The 13,908-nt window shown below is 42.5% G+C and overlaps 2 protein-coding genes across 3 annotated transcripts in view; one reads left to right on the top strand and one right to left on the bottom strand.

The window, feature by feature from the left end:
- The window catches only part of c8h17orf75 (chromosome 8 C17orf75 homolog), a 45,792-nt gene extending 34,649 nt beyond the window's left edge, over positions 1-11,143 (top strand). For both annotated transcript variants that reach the window (XM_030734876.1, XM_030734875.1), the window contains 4 exons: positions 8,866-8,930; positions 9,041-9,180; positions 9,254-9,357; positions 9,701-11,143. In XM_030734876.1, coding sequence (XP_030590736.1) covers positions 8,866-8,930; positions 9,041-9,180; positions 9,254-9,357; positions 9,701-9,916 — 525 coding nt within the window. In that variant the 3' untranslated portion in view covers positions 9,917-11,143. The remainder of the gene's footprint in view (positions 1-8,865; positions 8,931-9,040; positions 9,181-9,253; positions 9,358-9,700) is intronic.
- A 426-nt stretch (positions 11,144-11,569) lies between these two features.
- On the bottom strand, positions 11,570-13,761 carry LOC115784432 (uncharacterized). The gene is made up of 10 exons (XM_030735644.1): positions 13,631-13,761; positions 13,461-13,538; positions 13,293-13,325; positions 12,755-12,841; positions 12,532-12,629; positions 12,184-12,440; positions 12,012-12,104; positions 11,834-11,920; positions 11,696-11,761; positions 11,570-11,607 (listed from the first exon to the last, which is right to left on the bottom strand). The coding sequence occupies exons 1-10, from the start codon at positions 13,691-13,693 to the stop codon at positions 11,570-11,572; spliced, it is 900 nt and encodes a 299-aa protein (XP_030591504.1). The 5' UTR covers positions 13,694-13,761.
- Positions 13,762-13,908: the final 147 nt, after the last annotated feature.

Here is a 13,908-nt window from a genome sequence, read left to right as displayed (position 1 = left end):
CACCATTTTTTGCATGGTGGTCAGGTCTGGCGAAAAATTACGTATTTTAATGTCGCCACAAACTAACTCAAAAACACGGCTACACTGCGCCCCCTGGAAATTTCATTTTTCGGGCCCCTATGGGAGAGGCCAAATTCAAGTTTGCCCTAGATTCATGAAATTCTCGTCACACATAGATCATGTCAGGACAAACAAAAAATCCTCTTGAGGCACCCCTGCATGACCCACAGGAAATCCACCAGGTTCACTTGAAATTTGGCTTTTGCCGAGTCAGCAATTTCGCTCACCTTGTATTTGCGCGAACTTCCTCCTACAGCATTTGACCCACAAACACCAAAATGGCTCAGCATCATTTAGAGACATAGGGCATCTAAAGTTATCGAAGGCTTCGTATTCATTTCAATTGTCTTGTCACACTAGGCCCCTGAAGTTGGCCTTCGTTTGACCAATAATTCCGGTCCTCTTTCCTGCCATCAATCGCACATGCTTTGCCCGATCTGCCCCAAAATGGAATCATTTATGAACACACCTACACTGAATCCATAAGTGCAGAAACCACGTCGATTGATGCCATAGCGCCCCCTACAGAACAAAATGAAAATTTGTATGGGGGTCCACAAAATTAGTTTCTCTGGTATGCATGAAAATTTTTGTACACAATCCTCAGATCCTCCTGGTCAGAAAAGGCAATCAGACCTATGCCCAATTTTGCACGCCACACGCGCCACCACACCGCAAATGTGCGTTGCGTTTATATGGGGAGCCAACAATTTACTTTCTCAGACATGCATGCAATTCGAGACAAACATTCTTTACCCCAGCACGATCAAAAAAGTCAATGACACCCATGCCCACATTCCCACAGGAAATCCGCTAGCTTGGCTTGAAATTCTGTTTTTGCCAATTTTGCACTGTTGGACACCTCGTATTTGCGCGAACTTCTCCTAGGGCATTTGACCCACTAAACCCAAAATGGCTCAGCATTATCTAGAGACATGGGGCATCCAAAGTTATCGAAGGCTTCGTATTCAATTCAACGGGCTTGTCACACGAGGCCCCTGAATTGGCGTTCGTTTGACCAAAAATTTCTGTCCTCTTTCCTGCCATCAATCGCACGTGCTTTGCCCGATCTGCCCCAAAATGGAATCATTTATGAACACACCTACACTGAATCCATAAGTGGAGAAACAATGGCGATTGCTGCAATAGCGCCCCCTACAGAAGAAACTGCAATTTTGTATGGAGGTCCACCGCATTACTTTCTTTGAAATGCATGAAAATTTTTTTACATGTTCTTCAGATACTCCTGATCAGAAAAGTCAATCAGACCTATGCCCTTTTTTGCACGCTGCAGCCGTGACCACCACCCCAATGTCAACATGACGTCACTATGGAGAAACCACAACCTTGTCACACGTATTGCACAATCACTCACGCACTCTTTCTGCACCTTGCTTGCCATTTCCTTTCCCTTATGTACTGGACAAGACTTAATTTAGATTTGTTGATTCAGAGCAACAAGTGCACTAGTGCCCCCTACAGATGGAACAAAAGCATTAGATGGTGGGAATCACATTTAGGTTTTCTGAAATGCATGAAAAAAGGTAGACAACTTCGCGACAGTCAAATAGATAGATTCAACAGTGTTATCATGTCCATCCTTGCCAAGATTTTCATCTTTTGCCAGTGGGGATTACATTTGGCAGAACAGGTGGCTCTCTGACAGCTTGAAGGGGGATCTCAGGTGGCTCGCAGGTGGGTTGCAGGCTGTTTGCAGGGCAGGTTGTTCGCAGGGAAGGCAGGTCGCCGGTTGCAGGAGCAGCGGCTCTCAGGCGGCATGCAGTGGGGTTTGCGGGGCTCGCAGGTGGCTGGCTGGAGATTTGCGGAGCTCGTAGGTGGCTCGCTGGGGGTTCGCGGGGGCTCACTGGCGGCTCGCGCTGGGTTTGGCGGTCGCGCAGGCAGCGAGGGCCGTAAAACGCCGCTTGCGGCTTTAATTATTATTATTATTTTTCTTTATTATTATTATACTTTCTCTCTCTTTGAACCCAAATTTGACCCCCTGAATATGCACGAAAAGTCACCATTTTTTGCATGGTGGTCAGGTCTGGCGAAAAATTACGTATTTTAATGTCGCCACAAACTAACTCCAAAACACGGCTCCACAGCGCCCCCTGTAAATTTCATTTTTCGGTGCCCTTATGGGAGAGGCCAAATTCAAGTTTGCCCTAGAGTCATGAAATTCTCGTCACACATAGAGCATGTCTGGCCAAACAATAAATCCTCTTGAGGCACCCCTCCATGACCCACAGGAAATCCACCAGGTTGACTTGAAATTTGGCTTTCGCCGAGTCAGCACTTTCGCTCACCTTGTATTTGCGCGAACTTCTCCTACAGCATTTGACCCACAAACACCAAAATGGCTCAGCATCATTTAGAGACATAGGGCATCTAAAGTTATCGAAGGCTTCGTATTCAATTCAATGCTCTTGTCACACTAGGCCCCTGAAGTTGGCCTTCGTTTGACCAAAAATTCCCGTCCTCTTTCCTGCCATCAATCGCACATGCTTTGCCCGATCTGCCCCAAAATGGAATCATTTATGAACACACCTACACTGAATCCATAAGTGCAGAAACCACGTCGATTGATGCCATAGCGCCCCCTACAGAACAAAATGAAAATTTGTATGGGGGTCCACAAAATTAGTTTCTCTGGTATGCATGAAAATTTTTTTACACAATCTTCAGATCCTCCTGGTCAGAAAAGGCAATCAGACCTATGCCCAATTTTGCACGCCACACGCGCCACCACACCGCAAATGTGCGTTGCGTTTATATGGGGAGCCAACAATTTACTTTCTCAGACATGCATGCAATTCGAGACAAACATTCTGTACCCCAGCACGATCAAAAAAGTCAATGAGACCCATGCCCACATTCCCACAGGAAATCCGCTAGCTTGGCTTGAAATTCTGTTTTTGCCAATTTTGCACTGTTGGACACCTCGTATTTGCGCGAACTTCTCCTAGGGCATTTGACGCGCTAACACCAAAATGCCTCTGCATCATCTAGAGACATAGGGCATCCAAAGTTATCGAAGGCTTCGTATTCAATTCAACGGGCTTGTCACATGAGGCCCCTGAATTTGGCGTTCGTTTGACCAAACATTCCCGTCCTCTTTCCTGCCATCAATCGCACGTGCTTTGCCCGATCTGCCCCAAAATAGAATAATTTATGAACACACCTACACTGAATCCATACGTGGAGAAACAATGGCGATTGCTGCAATAGCGCCCCCTGCAGAAGAAACTGAAATTTTGTATGGAGGTCCACCGCATTGGTTTCTTTGAAATGCATGAAAATTTTTTTACATGTTCGTCAGATACTCCTGATCAGAAAAGTCAATCAGACCTATGCCCTATTTTGCACGCTGCAGCCGTGACCACCACCCCAATGTCAAGATGACATCATTATGGAGAAACCACAACCTTCTCACACGTATTGCGCAATCACTCACGCACTCTTTCTGCACTTTGCTTGCAATTTCCTTTCCCTTATGTACTGTACAAGACTTCATTTAGATTTGTGGATTCAGAGCAACAAGTGCACTAGTGCCCCCTACAGATGGAACAAAAGCATTAGATAGTGGGAATCACATTTAGGTTTTCTGAAATGCATGAAAAAAGGTAGAAAACTTCGCCACAGTCAAATTGATAGATTCAACGGTGTTATCATGTCCATCCTTGCCAAGATTTTCATCTTTTGCCAGTGGGGATTACATTTGGCAGAACAGTTGGCTCTCTGACAGCTTGAAGGGGGATCTCAGGTGGCTCGCAGGTGGGTTGCAGGCTGTTTGCAGGGCACGTTGTTCGCAGGGAAGGCAGGTCGCAGGTTGCAGGAGCAGCGGCTCTCAGGCGGCATGCAGTGGGGTTTGCGGGGCTCGCAGGTGGCTGGCTGGAGATTTGCGGAGCTCGTAGGTGGCTCGCTGGGGGTTCGCGGGGGCTCACTTGCGGCTCGCGCTGGGTTTGGCGGTCGCGCACGCAGCGAGGGCCGTAAAACGCCGCTTGCGGCTTTAATTATTATTATTTTTCTTTTCCGCAAATGATCGCAAATTTGACCCCCTGAACATTTACGAAAACGCACCAATTTTTGCACAAAATTCAGGACCGGTGAAAAATTTTGTTTTTTAATATCGCCATTAAAAAACTCAAAAAACCAGTGCAACTGCGCCCCCTGTCAAAATCAAAATACATTGCGCCTATGGGAGGCCTTGCCATGTAAAGTTAGCCCAAGAGTCATGAAATTCGGATCAAACGGAGATCTTGTGAAACCCAACAAAAAAATATATTACACCAACTCCGGACAACAAACAGGAAGTCGGCCATCTTGAATTGAAGTTTGTGAAGTGCAGAGTCAGCATTTTTGCACACCTCGTACTTGAATTAACTTGTCCTAGGGCATTAAACCGACTGGCACCAAAATCGCTCAGGAACATCTTCACAAGTTGGGCATCAAAAGATGTGCGAGGTTTTATAGAATATTCAACGGTGTTGGCATGGCAACCGCGTGAATTTGGTCTTCGTTTTTGTCTCTCGCCGCAATTTTGTTTGTGCATTCGTTCGCACAATCTTTGGCCGATCAGCCTCAAAATTTAATAACTTGTTTACTGACCCGACCTGAACCCACAATTAGGGAATCAAGTTTCTAGGTGCAATAGCGCCCCCTACAGAAGCAAACAAAAGTTTGTATGGAGGTCCACAATTTTAGTTTCACTGAAATGCATGAAAATTTGTGTCAACATTCTTGACGTCATCCTCATCAAAAAAGCCAATCACACCCATGCTCTATTTTCTAACACGTTGCCATGGCGGAGCCCGAAATGCCCCATTTTATTCTAATGGGAAAAAGCGAAAAATCCCCCATACTAAAGTTTCTGCTTAGTTTGCCCGAAATACATGAAATTTGGTACACAGATTGCTGATGTCAGCCTGATCAAAAAAGTCAATCACACCTATGTCATATTTTGGACGCTGTTCCCATGACGATGCCAAAACTGCCCCGTTTTATCCCTATGGGAAAAAATGTGAAATTTCTGTGATGGAAAAATGACCCTTGCTTTCTCAAAAATGCATACAAATGCCTGAAATTTGGTACACGCATTGTCCACATCTCCCTGAACATAAAACCTACAGGTGAAAATACTGTAATGTGTAAGGCGTTGCCATGGCGATGCCCAGAATATGGCATCTTTTTTGTTGAGTTAGACAATTCATGCATTTCAAAATTTCACACGTAGCAGCCAAAAAAACGGCTAAAACTGGCACGGCCGGAAAAGCACGGTTCAAATCGGCACCGGCGCTTGGGCGGCGGCCGGCGAGGGCCTATTATCGCCGCTTGCGGCTTTAATTATTATTATTTTTCTTTTCCGCAAATGATCGCAAATTTGACCCCCTGAACATTTACGAAAACGCACCAATTTTTGCACAAAATTCAGGACCGGTGAAAAATTTCGTTTTTTAATATCGCCATTAAAAAACTCAAAAAACCAGTGCAACTGCGCCCCCTGTCAAAATCAAAATACATTGCGCCTATGGGAGGCCTTGCCATGTAAAGTTAGCCCAAGAGTCATGAAATTCGGATCAAACGGAGATCTTGTGAAACCCAACAAAAAAATATATTACACCAACTCCGGACAACAAACAGGAAGTCGGCCATCTTGAACTGAAGTTTGTGAAGCGCAGAGTCAGCATTTTTGCACACCTCGTACTTGAATTAACTTGTCCTAGGGCATTAAACCGACTGGCACCAAAATCGCTCAGGAACATCTTCACAAGTTGGGCATCAAAAGATGTGCGAGGTTTTATAGAATATTCAACGGTGTTGGCATGGCAACCGCGTGAATTTGGTCTTCGTTTTTGTCTCTCGCCGCAATTTTGTTTGTGCATTCGTTCGCACAATCTTTGGCCGATCAGCCTCAAAATTTAATAACTTGTTTACTGACCCGGCCTGATCCCACAATTAGGGAATCAAGTTTCTAGGTGCAATAGCGCCCCCTACAGAAGCAAACAAACGTTTGTATGGAGGTCCAGAATTTTAGTTTCACTGAAATGCATGAAAATTTGTGTCAACATTCTTGACGTCATCCTCATCAAAAAAGCCAATCACACCCATGCTCTATTTTGTAACACGTTGCCATGGCGGAGCCCGAAATGCCCCATTTTATTCTAATGGGAAAAAGCCAAAAATCCCCCATATTAAAGTTTCTGCTTACTTTGCCCGAAATACATGAAATTTGGTATACAGATTGCTGATGTCAGCCTGATCAAAAAAGTCAATCACACCTATGTCATATTTTGGACGCTGTTCCCATGACGATGCCAAAACTGCCCCATTTTATCCCTATGGGAAAAAATGTGAAATTTCTGCGATGGAAAAATGACCCTTGCTTTCTCAAAAATGCATACACATGCCTGAAATTTGGTACACGCATTGTCCACATCTCCCTGAACATAAAACCTACAGGTGAAAATACTGTAATGTGTAAGGTGTTGCCATGGCGATGCCCAGAATATGGCATCTTTTTCTTTGAGAAAGTCAATACATCCATTGCAGTTTTTCATATGTGGCAGCAAAAAAAACCCCGCTAAAATAGGCACGGCTGGAAAAGCTGAGTTCAAATCGACACCAGCACCTGGGCGGCGGCCGGCGAGGGCCTATTATCGCCGCTTGCGGCTTTAATTATGTTTGTTTTTATGTATGCCCTGTTTTTTTAGGATTTCTGTATTACTGGCTGCCCTTACCAATAGTGTAGTACACTATTGGTGTCCCTTAGGGGATAATAAAGATCTTTGAATTGAATTGAATTGAATTGAATTGATATAGTTTTTCCAAGTCTCTTTAAACATTATAAATAAAAAAAAAAAAAGCTGCAAGCGGCCTTAAATGGCCCTCGCCACCTGTCAGCCCCCGCGAACCCAACGCAAGCCGCCTGTAAACCCCTTGCAAGCTACCGAGAGCCACCTGTGAGGTGCATGAGAGCTGCCACTCCTGGTAAATGTAATCCAACAAATTTGGGATCAAAGTCAGAGAAAGAAAAATAATAATGAATAAAAAAAAATAATAATATAAAGAATTCAAGCGAATCCAATTAGGTGCTTTTCCAGTCACCATCAAACGTACCTTTTCTGAAACGTCTCGACCTGATCCATGTCCCTATGAGGTCCAGGGTCACTTGCGACCGCGAACCATGCGACCTTGGGAATTTTTGTGCATTTTTGAGGATTTGGCTTAGTGAGTCCAATAGGCTTCTCGCCAACCCTTCAGTTGGCTCGGGTCTAAAAAAAAAAAGCACATCATTGGCATCAATGCCAAATGACTGGCAGCACGTGGCATCTGCTGTGGCAAGTGGCATCTGCTGTGGCAAGTGGCATCTGCTGTGGCAAGTGGCATCTGCTGTGGTGCCACAGTGAGGTACCGATGCCATAATTTGTGCTACCCCTTACTGCATAAGCCCGCACACTTTTTAATTTTAAAGTGATTGTGTTATAAAGTTACTGAACCCTTTTAACTGACTTGCACGTGGGGTGGTCACACTGTCAGAAGATCATAATGATATAGGGAAGTTGTATTTGACAGAGCTTAGTAGATGTCCTTAAGAATCACAAAAATAAAGACAACGGCTGGTACAAGATCATATTTATTTCAAGGTTTCAGAAACATTATTTTGCATATTTAGATTAATATTAACATAAATGATTTTTATCTAAATGAAATTGCATTAATATTTTAGAATATTAAAGAAATATATACTTTTTTTTCATCCCCTCAGGCCAGTAAAAATATACGTAGGGCCAGTAAAACTGAGTCACTGACCCACTGCTGTTAGGCTGGACACTGCATTCTAATTTTTAATATCTGCACCGTCAGAACGTCTGTTTTCTGCAGCAGGAAACTTGCACCAAAGCACAGGGAAAATCCCCAGTTCTGAGAATGCTGATACACTCACTTTTCTTCATTGCAGTCACCTCCTTTAAAGGCTTACAGCCACACATACTCATTCACTAGCACACTTAAATATGCAGACACACACCAAATCTACCTCATAAAGGCTGTTTTATCTTATGCCTTATTTCTGGTTGTATGTCTTCCTGTTTTCCTTCAAAACAAACCAGATTTTAATATGGCAATTAAAAACAATGATCATTTAATTTTAAAAGACTTCTATTTTCTCTTTTGAATATTTATTAGTGCTCAATAATGAGAAAAAAGTTTTTCTTATCTGATTAATCGATAGAATATTTGATTACTAAAATAATCAATAGCTGCAGCCCTAAGTTCCTAGTTGGAAAAAGTCATGATACAGGGATGTAGAAAAGACTTTTGATGCAGTGAGCTCTATTTCCTGTTTCTAAGGTGGCTTAAAGAACATGTTACACAGTAATTGATTGTGAACTCAGTGAATTGAGGTCAGGACAGCAGTTACAGATTACGCTGTTTCTTAGAAAATTTCTGCAAATGTCATTAATTGATTACTGATGCTTTGCAAATACACTGAACTGCAATGCTACCCATGCTAATACACCTACTCAAATATATTTATGTCAGATGTAAAATGGACAGTCTATATCTGTATACACTCACTGGACACTTTATTAGGTACCCGTAATACCCCCATTTGCTTCAGATGCTCATGGCAGGTTCAACAAGGTTCTGGAAACATTCCTCAGAAAATTTGGTCTTTACTGACATGAGTATCACAGCTGCTGCAGATTTGATCATCAGAAGTTTGATACACTTTGGTCATAAAGAGATGGACATGGTCTGTTTGTATGCATCTTTATTTCAACCACTAAAACTTTGTGTGCACAGGCTCTCAGTCACACACATGTAGAGGTCATCAATTCAGACCAGAGGACGAAGGCTGACGTGTCCAGGTGAGTTAGGTAACGTTCTCCGTGCTAAACCTCCCGCATCAGGTGTGTTTCTGCCTGTTGTTCATGTCCAGCAAACTGTGTGAAAAAACATCCATTGTGTGCTCTGCCAGGTTCATCAAAGCAGCCAGTTTGCAGGGACTGTCCCAGCAAGACACCACCACCGCTTCCCTGTGCAAGGCCATCTCAGAGGACGCACAGTCTGCCCTGATCATAGACTGCTCCAGCAGCCCACCCACACTCACAAATACTGGTAAATCACGTACTACGACATTACATACTCTGTGTACTGACTGAGGTCTGATGAAGATGTTTTCTCCCCTTAGTCAGCAATCGTTTCTGTGATGACTGGATTCAGGCATTTCTGAACGCTGCAGAGCGCTGTAATCCATTCCTGCTCAGACAGATTCTGGAGAACTTCAAACTTAAGGTGAGAAAAGAGACAGAGTGTAGCAGCGCGTCTGTTTTCTGTTTCTAAAGTCAGGTATCAAAGTTCAATTTAAATATAATATTCTTTTATTAGATAAAATGTATTAAATCCTGTTTAAAGTTACATTTTAACAAATTCTGATTGATAAAAATATGAATGTCAAACACACATCAGTTTATATATTTTCCACCAGGCCCCAACTTTGGACTATAGTTCTCAGTTCCACTTATCAGACACAATATAACTTCTTTTTTTAATTCGTTGTCTTTTCCTTCATCCTCATCTCTTCCCGTTTATGTATGTATTACTTCCTCTCTGATCAACCACGTCACTCACTCTGCAGGCCATCCAGGACATGAACAGCTTGAAGCGCTTCGTGCGTCAGGCAGAGATGAGTCACTACGCCCTATTTCGTTGCAGTCAGTTCCTGCAGGGCTGCGGGAACGGAGATGTGTTGCTGCAGAACGCCCGGGCCGAGCACAGCGATCTGCCCGAAGCCTGCAGCATCATCACCGTCCTGGAGGAGTTCCTCAGGGAACAATCCCAGGCCCAGGCGTGATCTCCATAAGACGGTCTGCACTACCAGCAAACCTCACACTACAACCCATATAAAATATCAGATTGCCTGAGAGAATTGCAGCTGTTGAGGCTGCTGCATAATTAAAAAAAATGTAAATTATAAAACTATGTTTTAAAGGGTGGTGGTCAGACTTGGAATACGTACTGTAAAACAGTGACAGATTTAGTGACATCACTGTATTAACATTGATAACCATTAACGCCAGCTGTTAATTAGAAATGATTCAAGTTTCTACAGACATTACCTCAGTGAAGATAAATACAAATTTAACATAAACAGAATATTTAAAGTCTAGTTATTAAGTGGCTTGTGTTGTTGTCGTTCATCACAATACTACAAACCAAATATTATTTCCAGTATTTTGCTAACTGACAAAGATCACAACACAGACTCGATCCAAACAAGAGCATGTTCTGCTCGTTAGCATGTTGCTTAGTTGTTGTATATTCTTTATAAATTAATTAATATTTTTAATTTCTTTTGACTTTGAGGGAAAAAAAATTACTTTGACTGCACAAATCACTCCTCGTGCTTTTTACATACGCGCACCTTGTTTTTGCTTGTATTTCAACCCAGTATATGCACTACTAAATTATTTTATTTTAATGAGTGAGGATACTGCGTATACATGCTGTATGTTTAGTGTCGTACATGTAGAATAATTTGTGGCTATTTTTGTTAATATTCACTATCACGGCCTTCATCAGCTCACAGATTCCTGAGAACAGAACAGGCACTATGTGACCATCACTACATCACTGAGAGGGTGACATTTAAAGGGTTTCCCACAGAAAAAAAATGTTCTGAAAAACAAAAAAATAAGAAAAATGTCTTTACTTTCTTTTCCTCTTTGTTTGTTTTTTATATTCTTTAGTTTTTAAAGTGTTAAGCTCAGATCATTCCCATCAATTCAAGTCCAAAGTGTGTAATACAGCAATATCTATGTTAATGGTGTGTACTTTTAAACTGTGAACCAGGTTTGATATGTAAATGAGTACTTTTGTGAACAATAGTGTGTCTGACCCTGCAGTTCTGATATGTACACATTTCTGTACAGCATGTGTTCTCTACCTAAAAATAGGCATGTGGTTCTTTGGTCTTGTATAGAAGGAGTAAATAAATACCACAGTTGAACCTCCAGTGCCGTTGTATCAGTGACCTAGTTTTAGAAAAAAAAAAGCTGAGGGACATTATTTACATTTGTATAAATATTAATACTACTTTCAGTTTTTAAAATAAATGAACAGTTCTGATCCAGAGTTTAAAATGATGTGGAGGTACATGTGCTGATGTTCAGAAAACCACAGCTGATACCATCCACTAAGTTCCTTCCTTTGGCTGCTTCTGCAACCAAATACAATGAAACTGTGTGCAAGTGCATTTCAGAGAACTGGTGTTTTTTTTTTGTTGCCTCTCTGCATTTACATCCTAACATCAAAACAAACCACTGCACCACAGGTTAAAGTCCTCACTGTGCAGAGTGGACTTACATGAGATAAGTATATATTATTAGTTTAACTTAAAACTGAAACATAAAGATATGAAGCAGAAACGGTCTTCCGATCCAAAGCTGGTGAGTTACGTGTGCTCCTGCCGGCCTCCAATCCACAACCGACACTCTGAAACTACGCCTCATATATTCCAGTAGGTTCCTTCCTCTGGCTGCTCATCTGCAGCCAGAAACAAACATCAAATATATCGTAGTTGACCAGGAAATTAGAATAATTAAATAAGTTAACAAGGAGAACCTGAAGTTACCTATGGTGTGATCAGATATGTTCCTCAGAAGTGAGCTTGGCACGTCATAGACGCTCTCTCTGGGGTCTGAAATTTATAAAACATTACTAAACAGCAACAAATATTCACCCATTTCCACTATACCGAACACTACCTCACCCTCAGGTTCAGAAGACCTTCTGCAGGACACAGGGACGTCATAAACATCCTCTTCCACCTCTGCTGAAAGGTTCAGCTCACATGACCCTGAAAACGTGACACACATTAGGGCCCCTTTGGACATCTGCATGCTCTTATTATGAAAGCTTAATTATTTAAAGTAAGTTTTAGGTCCTACTTTTCCTAACAGGTAAGACATCATAGTCTCCTTCTTGCTCAGCCTCTGTGTTGCTCATCCTGCTGGACCACTGAGGATCGTTGGGGTCATCATCTGAGAACGGAAAGGTTTAGCACCAAAATAACAGTTCAGGCTGTGATGGTGCAGACAGCCAAATCATTTTAATGTTTACCATTGTAATTCTGGTAAGCTTGCAGTGTGTTCTGATAGATCTCCTCCTCATTGTCCTGCTCCTTGGGCGGGCAGGTGTACTCAGGCTGGCAGGTTTCCTTGGTGGGACGGGTGAGTCTATGTGGTTGTGCGTAGATGTAGTCAGAAGGAGCGGGTGCAGAGAGGGGCCGAACAGGCAGCTCCTCCATCACACTTTCACGCTGCGAGCAGATGGGTGTGATGCTGTGCAGTCTGTCTCGCTGCTCACACACATCAAGTCTGAGGAGCAGAAAACATTCAAGGTCATAAAAAAAAGAATTCCCCTAAGTTCAGTCAGCCGTACGGGGATCAGTTTAAATTCAGATCTTACTGTGCATCTGTAGAGACGGAGGTCTCAGACAAGAAGAGATGCATGGCTTGCCAAAGATGTCCCACCCACTCTTTTCTGAGATCCTCTGTCTCTGCTGCCTGCACACACACACACACACACACACACAAGGGCAGCGGTTTAGCAGGGAAAGGACTGAGGTCACAATTAGCACTATACCTATCAAAATAAGACATATTCTTGCTAAACCACCAAAGTGACTCACCAATACTTTTTTCTTTCCATTTGTCATAATTATTTCAAAAATAAAGCGTTTTTTGTCAGCTTTCTGGACCTCTCGCACTGACTGCACCTGAGGAGGACAGACACACATTTAGGTAATCCAACCTGATGCATTGCTGACTAAAGTCAAAGCAACAGCAGTGGCGTAAAATCACTAATACACTGGAAAGTGTGAGCAAGTGCATTTCAGAGAATTGTGCCAATTTAAAGGCAAAGGGCGCTCGTAGTCTAAAACAGTTTCTTCCTCATTAACAGTAAAGCATAGATGAGGATAAAGTAGCCATGAGTGTGAGATTGTAAAGACATAAAATGAAAGAAGAATACTAAACACCACTGCAGTTCAACAGTCTTCTGTTTGGGGGATCTCAGTGACACGGCTTTCCCCTGTCTCTCTCACTACAAGTGCTAACAAATATAAACTACTTGCTTATTTGCAGTTAATTTAGGGCACTCACTGTCACAAGTGCAAATCAGCTTCCTTTATATCAACTGTAACAATCAGGGATATATGGACGACTTACTGCCTGTATGTAGTAATATCCTCGCAAGTTTGACTGCAAAGAGAAAAATGTCCAGTGTGATCACATGAAGTACTCAGTTCTTTAGAAGAGGAAATTATTTCTACTAGTAATACTACTACATTAAACAGGAATTACTCATTTAAAAAACCTGATAAGCTGAACACTTACAGCACTCCCATTCTTCGTAGTATAGAAGAATAATGTCGTGTTTTGAAGCCTGAACCAGTATGTGACCCACCTCAATTTCTATAACCAGAACAGAAAGCAGCCAATATCACTTTCCAGCAGTTATTACAACACTCACAGCAACTGAAGAGTGAAAGCAGCATATAACTTACCACAGTGTCTTTTCTTTTCTGCAGAAAGCCCTCAAAAAGTAACTTTGTCCCATCTACAGACATGTTAACCCTCAGATTACGATTTCACACTGTGGCTGCCAGTTGTTTGCTACCTGTGTGTGTGGTGAGACTTCCTCGTCTCTCGAGCTGAGAGCAGTATCGCTTGCAGCCGCATCACCTACTCACTTCTGTATTCTGCTCCCCAGAAGTCCTGTTTGTTTAAGTACATGTCACAAAGGTAGTATTGAAATGACAGCATCTACTACTGCTGCTGCTCT

This window comes from Archocentrus centrarchus, chromosome 8 (assembly GCF_007364275.1).
Source record: "Archocentrus centrarchus isolate MPI-CPG fArcCen1 chromosome 8, fArcCen1, whole genome shotgun sequence".
NCBI classification, from domain to species: Eukaryota; Metazoa; Chordata; class Actinopteri; order Cichliformes; family Cichlidae; genus Archocentrus; species Archocentrus centrarchus.
Note: the sequence above shows the minus strand (reverse complement) of the source record. Positions and strands in the feature narration are given on the sequence as shown.